This window comes from Pongo pygmaeus, chromosome 18 (genome assembly GCF_028885625.2).
Source record: "Pongo pygmaeus isolate AG05252 chromosome 18, NHGRI_mPonPyg2-v2.0_pri, whole genome shotgun sequence".
NCBI lineage: Eukaryota > Metazoa > Chordata > Mammalia > Primates > Hominidae > Pongo > Pongo pygmaeus.
In genome coordinates this window covers 760,114-766,921 of record NC_072391.2, presented here as the reverse complement: position 1 = coordinate 766,921, position 6,808 = coordinate 760,114, and the positions used below count along the sequence as shown (strand labels likewise).

General features: G+C 63.4%; 1 protein-coding gene across 1 annotated transcript; it reads right to left on the bottom strand.

Moving 5' to 3' along the window:
- Positions 1-109: 109 nt before the first annotated feature.
- On the bottom strand, positions 110-6,773 carry MCRIP2 (MAPK regulated corepressor interacting protein 2). Its single transcript, XM_054455315.1, is given in 6 exon segments — positions 110-432; positions 435-464; positions 697-798; positions 1,037-1,164; positions 6,307-6,436; positions 6,520-6,773. Coding segments are annotated over 6 exon segments (585 nt in total). The 5' UTR covers positions 6,572-6,773; the 3' UTR covers positions 110-289.
- Positions 6,774-6,808: the final 35 nt, after the last annotated feature.

Below are 6,808 nucleotides of genomic sequence, written 5' to 3'. Positions count from 1 at the left end.
GGGGACAGGGCTACAAGGGGAGTTTGTGCTGGGCCTGGCGTCCCAGGCTGTGGACTGGAACTGGACATGAGAACCCCCCTACACCCTCCCAAGTCAAAGACACTCCAAAGACAGTTTCTCGACTTTATTAGCCTGGAGCTCCTCCCTGCTAGCCCCAGGGGCTGGTCGCTGGTCCCTGGGCACAGTGAGCAGGGCTGAGGTCAGACGGGCTCGGCCCCTGGCCATGGCAGCTTGGTTGGGACAGCCGGGCCAAGGGAAAAACAGGTGCAAAAGTCCAAATGCTGGCACTTCAGGTGTGGCCGGCACCCAGCCAGATGCAGTGGGTGGGCAGGGCGCCATGCTTCTCTCCTGGCGTCAGGTCGGCCGTGTAGCAGCGCCCCCTCCCAGCAGCCACTAGGAACAGCTGGTGATTCTCGCCAGGAACTGCTGCGCCCACCACTCGTCTAGGTCAATGGGCACGAAGTCTGTGGGCAGAGAAGGCTGGGCAGTGATGCTGCCTCCCAGGCCGGCCAGCATCTCTCCCCTGGAGCTAACCACAAGCCGCTCACCCGGACTCTGAGTGCGGCAGGCGCTGGGAAGGGGTTTCTGCACAAGAGTCCCCTCCCTCATCCCCTGGGGTGGGAATCTGGCAGGGCCTGGGTCAGGATCAGAGGGGCTGGGGGGTCTCTCCTCGAGGGACAGGGTTGGGGGGCTCACTCTGCAGCCGGGGATTGGGGATCCTCTCCACGTACTGCACAGGCCTTGGCCCGCCCTCACCGGCTGGGCCACCATCCAGCTGCTGCTGCACCTGCTGCCAGGCTGTGGGAGGAGGGTAGTCGGGCTGAGCCAGGTCCCAGGCACCCCATCGCCCACCCAGGGCCTGATGGTCACCCTGGACTCCAGCCCCACACAGGGCTGGTCACAGGACACAAGGGCAGAGTGCCAAGGAAAAGCACAGCCCTGCAGCGGCTGGGGGTCAGCTTGAAGTGGGGCCATCCCGGGTCCATGTTTTTGCGACCCAGCAGCCTATGCCGCACCCTCTGGCCCCGCTCGCTACCTTCGGACACAAAGCGGACATTCTCCTCGTGGGCCAGTGTGTAGGTCTCCTGGGTCCCCTCGAGGGATGGGGACGTGGAGGGGGCCCGCCGGCCATTCACACGATTGAACACAAGCCTTGGCCCTGGACTGCGGGAAGGGAGGAGACGGACATGGTTGGTGCCCATCCCAGGCGTGGTGCTGCCTGGCAGAACTCAGGAGCAGCCCCGGGCCAGCCCACTTTCCCCAGACCCGGCCAGCCTAGGCACTTTCTGAACCAGAGAGAGCAGCCACCCACAGCAGCCGGTGGCCCAGGCCTCTCTTGCAGGCCCCAAGCCATCAGCAGCTCAGCTCATACCTGCAGCCCTGTGCCCTGAGGGAAGTGAGTGACTGTAGGGTGGGGGCCTCAGTCTTAGTGTCCCAGACCTCTGGTCGGGCCCCACTCAGTACCCCTCCGAGGGTCTTGCAGGTGCCCATGCTGCCACCTGCATCCCATCAGCAGCCCAGATTCTGACCTGAGCCACGACCCAGTCCATGACCGTGTGTCTCTGCCCCAACCCCCCACTCTGGGTGTAGTTCTAGGCCACATTCTTGCCCCACAGAAGCGCCTCCATCTCCACGATGTTTCCCTCCGTGGACGGATGGACCTGGACGGGAACTGGGGGGCCTTTGCCCTCTCCCTGGCTGCCCCCACGTCCCATGGGATGAGGACTGGGTGCTGGGATGGGCAGTCCCTGAGTCGGGAGAGTGACTATAACCCTCACCCACTCCCCACCAGCCCGAGACAAGGGGCAATGCCAAATGAGATGGCTCCCACAGTGCTGCACGCAACGTCTAGCGGGCCCCTGGGCCCGTCCCGGCCAGCCGGGCCCAGGACAGGGATGAGCGGCCCCAGCTGGCCGAGCCCTGAGCACACAAAGCCCGGGACAGGACCGTGGAGGGAATGGGGCCGCACCTACAGCCGGAGGTGGGAGCCGGGAGTCCTGGGCTGCGCCTGCTCCGCCAGGCACTCGCGGTCCCGGCCGGCCTGTTGCCTTCCTGGGCTCAGGTGCCCCAGCGCCGCTCTCGGTTTCTCCTCAGCTGAGAGGGGCACTAAAATAAAGAGGAGCGTCTTGAGGGGCGCAGGGTCCTGCCGGCCCCAGGGCTGGCAGGGTCTGGTGGCCACAGAGGATCTTAAAACGTGCAGGTGGAGATGGGACAGGGGCAGGGGCACCTCCCAGGCCTGCCCACTGCCTGAGTTTATGCACAGACCAGAGGGAATAAAGTTTGTCCACTTGGAAAGCCCCCTCGCCTGCAACCCACTCCCACCTCAGAAAGCCAAAAACTCCAAGAAAGCTCGGAGGTTGGATTATCAATGTCTAAGAAGACAAGAACATTGCCAGGGGCTGTGAATCGCAGGGTGGAGGTGGCGGCTCTCGGGCAGAGATGGGCCCCAGGAGGCAGGCACCGCCCTAGGGGTTCTGGTTACGTAAGGCCGCTGCTCTCTGGGGGAAAGGGCACCGGCCTGGCGAGCACCTGTGGATCACCGCCAACCTCTCCCACTTCCAGGGACACTGCTCCGGGCAAACTTCAGCCCAGGGAGGTGAAGGCTGTGGAGTGCAGCCTCTCCTCTCCCCTCCACAGCCCACCCCTTTTTCAGCCCATGAAGCTGGGCTTGGGAGAGAATCCACCTGAGCATATTACATGCTGAGTGGGGGCAGCACCAGGATATCATAGCAAATCCAACAACAGAGTCCATGGCCCTGACCCAGTACAGCTCCCAAGCCAGCCCCCCAGCCTGCCCTCACTGGGCCTCAGACCCCCCATCTCTTGCAGGCTGCCCCTTCTCGCCCTGTGGGGTTCATTCCATTGTCCCTTCCTGTGGCAGTCCCCACGCCCTCCATCTGCCCTGGGGTCGGGTGACCACATGACCCCATTTTATCTTATTACTTATATCGCCTCAGTTTATCTTATTGCTTCCCCCATATGTCTCCCACCAGAAGGAAGAACTTGTCAAAGGTGTATCTGGGCTGGGCGTGGTGGCTCATGCCTGTAATCCCAGCACTTTGGGAGGCCGAGGCGGGTGGATCGCCTGAGGTCAGGAGTTCAAGACCACCCTAGCATACGTGGTCTACTAAAAATACTAAAAATTAGCTGGGCATGGTGGCGGGCACCTGTAATACCAGCTACTCAGGAGGCTGGGGCGGGAGACTCGAACCTGGGAGGTAGAAGTTGCAGTGAACCGAGATCACGCCACTGCACTCCAGCCTGGCGACAGAGCGAGACTCTGTCAAAAACAAAGGTGGCTGGGCGCGGTGACTAACGCCTGTAATCCCAGCACTTTGGGAGTCCGAGGCGGACAGATCACGAGGTCAGGAGATCGAGACCATCCTGGCTAACACGGTGAAACCCCGTCTCTACTATAAATACAAAAAAATTAGCCGGGTGTGGTGGAAGGCGCCTGTAGTCCCAGCTGCTCGGGAGGCTGAGGCAGCAGAATGGCCTGAACCCGGAAGGTGAGGCTTGTAGTGAGCTGAGATCACACCACTGCACTCCAGCCTGGGCTACAAAGCGAGACTTTGTCTCAAAAAAAAAAAAAGGTAAAAAAAACCAAGGTGTATCTGGTCTGTCACTGTCGTGGGTAGTGCCCAGACCCGTGCCTGGCAGGAACCAGAGCCAGCACACGTCGTGGGTGACAAGCCTTGACCCTCCGGGTGCACCAGGAGATGCGCAGGGACCCCGACACCCCCCTCCCGTGCCCAGTCAGTGAGAGATGAGGAGTAGCGAAAAGCACCAAGGAGAAGAAAAGGCAGGGCAGGGCCAGGTGCGGTGGCCCACGCCTGTAACCCCAACGCTTCCACAGGCCAAGGCAGGAGGATTGCTGGAGCCCAAAAATTGAATACTAGCCTGGGCCACATAGTGAAACCCGTCTACATAAAATTTAAAGATGAGCCAGGTGTAGTGCTCGCCTGTCGTCCCAGCTACTCAGGAAGTCGAGAGGTGGGAGGATCGCTTGAACCTGGGAGGTTAAGGCTGCAGTGAGCCATGATTGCACCACTGCACCCCGGCCTGGGTGACAGAGCAACACTTTGTCTCAAAAAGAAAAAAATTAAATGAAGTAAAAGACAGGGAGGTGCTTGGCAGTGTGGGGTGGGGTGGTTCAGAGGGAAGGTGGTTGGCCAAGCACGGTGGTTCACACCTGTAATCCCAGCACTTTGGGAGGCCGAGGTGGACACATCACTGGAGGTAGGGAGTTGGAGACCAGCCTGACCAACATGGAGAAACACTGACTCTACTAAAAACACAAGATTAGCTAGGTGTGGCAGTGCACGCCTGTAATCCCAGCTACTAGGGAGGCTGAGGCAGGAGAATCGCTTGAACCTGGGAGGCGGAGGTTGCGGTGAGCCGAGATCCTGCCATCGCACTCCAGCCTGGGCAACAGAGCAAAACTCCATTTCAAAAAAAAAGAAACAGAGGGAAGGTGGTTGCCCCAAGAAGGTGCAGGAGCAGGATGGGGGCTTCATGCAGAGATCCCACTGCTGCCAGAAGCTCCCAGCGCTGGGGCCTGGGGGTGGGAAGGTGGGTGACCCCAGGGAGGAGAGGGCAGCACACATCCTGCCCTGCCCAGGGCTCCTCCAGCCCCGCTGCACATAGGGTGAAGCCCACTCAACTCCCACAGGTCCCACTGGCTGACAGAGGACCTCACATGGGGACTTTAAGAGAACAGGCCGGGCGCGGTGGCTCACACCTGTAATCCCAGCACTTTCGGGAGCTGAGGCGGGTGGATCATGAAGTCAGGAGATCGAGCCCATCCGGCCAACGTGGTGAAATACAAAAATACAAAATTAGCCGGGCATGGTGGCATGCGCCTGTAGTCCCAGCTACTGAAGAGGCTGACGCAGGACCCGGGAGGCAGAGGTTGCAGTGAGCTGAGATCGCGCCACTGCACTCCAGCCTGGGCGACAGAGCGAGACTCCATCTCCCAAAAAAAAAACAAAAAAACAGACAACAGCCAGTAGGCCTGGTGTTGCCCACTGGGACCCTTGGGGTCCCATGGAGAACTCTGGGAAGCATTTCCATCTTCTTCCCTAACTCCCCCAACTGTGCCACAGCCTTGCCCCTGCCCTCCCTAGCAGTGGGGTCTTGGAGAGAGAAGGAAGGTGGTTTCCCCCGGTTAAGAGAGACGGCATCACCCTGGGCCACTCCAGCCTCATGCTCCCTGCCTGGGGACCAGGTGGTGGCTACAGGTGTGCCTCGGTTTCCTCCCCTGGGAGGTAGAGCGGCCACAAGGACCAAGGGTGATGTCCGCGGAGCGTCCCAGCAGAGCTGGGATGCTGGAAGCACCTCGGGGCCCACTCACCTCCCGCCAGAAGGCGCCTCTGGTCGAGGGCACTTACCTCACTGGGATGGAGCCCCAGAGAGCCCCCGCCCCGCTGGAGCCTCCACACCTGTCCCCACAGGCCTCCACACCTGTCTGAGAGGTAGGCAGGGAGCAGGCTGAGGGTGGCTCGGCACCCCCCCACCTGTAGCTGCCCTGAACTCCTGGCCCGAGCTCTCCTCCCCAGCACCGCCTCAGGCCATGACCCTACCACCTCTCCAAGAGCCTTCGGGCCGGCTTGGGGCCACAGCAAAATCCACAGGCCTGGGAGATGCACAGGATAAATGAAGGGAACGGTGGAGGAACTGAGCCAAAGCCAAACGTCCAGCCCTGCAGGGCTGTCCAAACTCTGGGTCATGGTCACGGGGAGGCCACAGTGGCCAGACTGAGTCTCCTGTGGTCTCGGGAGGGCACTGGGTTAGGAAAAGCAGAAGCAACCGGAGGAGAGGAGGCCCCACTGCCCCAGGGTGTCTGGGGTGAAGGGCAGAGGAGGGCAGCGGCCCTGCCCGAGGGAAGCGCACGCACGTCTCCCCCACTGAGCTCTGCAAGGGCAGAGCCGGGAGACCTTGAGGACTAGCGCCCGACGCTCTCCGCGAACCGTGGCCTGGGCCTGCTGCACGTCAGGGTGCCAGGAGGAGCCCAACGTCGCCCGAAGCGCCGACCTCGGCCGCTGGAGGCCCCTGCGACCCAGGAACTGGCCGGCTCTCTCCCCGCTGGGGGCCCCGGCCCGGCCAGGTGAGGCGGAAGTGCGAGGCGCAGGCCCGCGGGCGCGTAGTGGGCAGGACCCGCGCACCCCCCGCGCCCGGAGCGCCCGCCCCGCCTGCAGCACGTGGCCGGACCTCGCTCACATTTCCCCAAGGTCACCCTCCGCTCTAGGGCGGCCGGCGGGGGAGGGGAAGCCGGGCCGGGCCGGGCCGGGGCCGCGCGCGTCTCACCTCGACAGGGGCCAGGGTCCCGGCGGCTGCGCGAAGGGCTGCGCCCGCGGGGGCTGCGAGGTCGGCGGCGCGGGCTGCCGGCATTTCAGGAGCTCGCCGAGCCGGCCCTCCACCTGCTGCTGCGTGGGACCTGCGGGCACCGGAGGGCGGTCAGCCGCCGCCGCGCCCCGCCCCGTCCCCGTCCCCGGTCCCCGTTCCCCGGCCTGTGCGCACCTGTGCGGCGCTGCGCGACCAGCTTGCTGGGCCCCTTGGTGATGGTGTACATGACGCGCCGCTCCCACACCGCCGCCGGCCCCGGGCCAGATCCGGCCCCTGCGCCCGGGCTCGCACTTAACGGACGGCGGGCGCTGCGGGGAGGGGGCGGGCCCGCTACACGCCCCCGGCCCTTAAAGGGCCCGCACGGGCTCTGGCTAACCCCGGACACGCGGCGCAGACGGTGCTTGGGCCCTTTGGGAAACTGGCAGGCGGGGGCGGAGCCGGCAGCAACCCCGCCCCAGCCCCC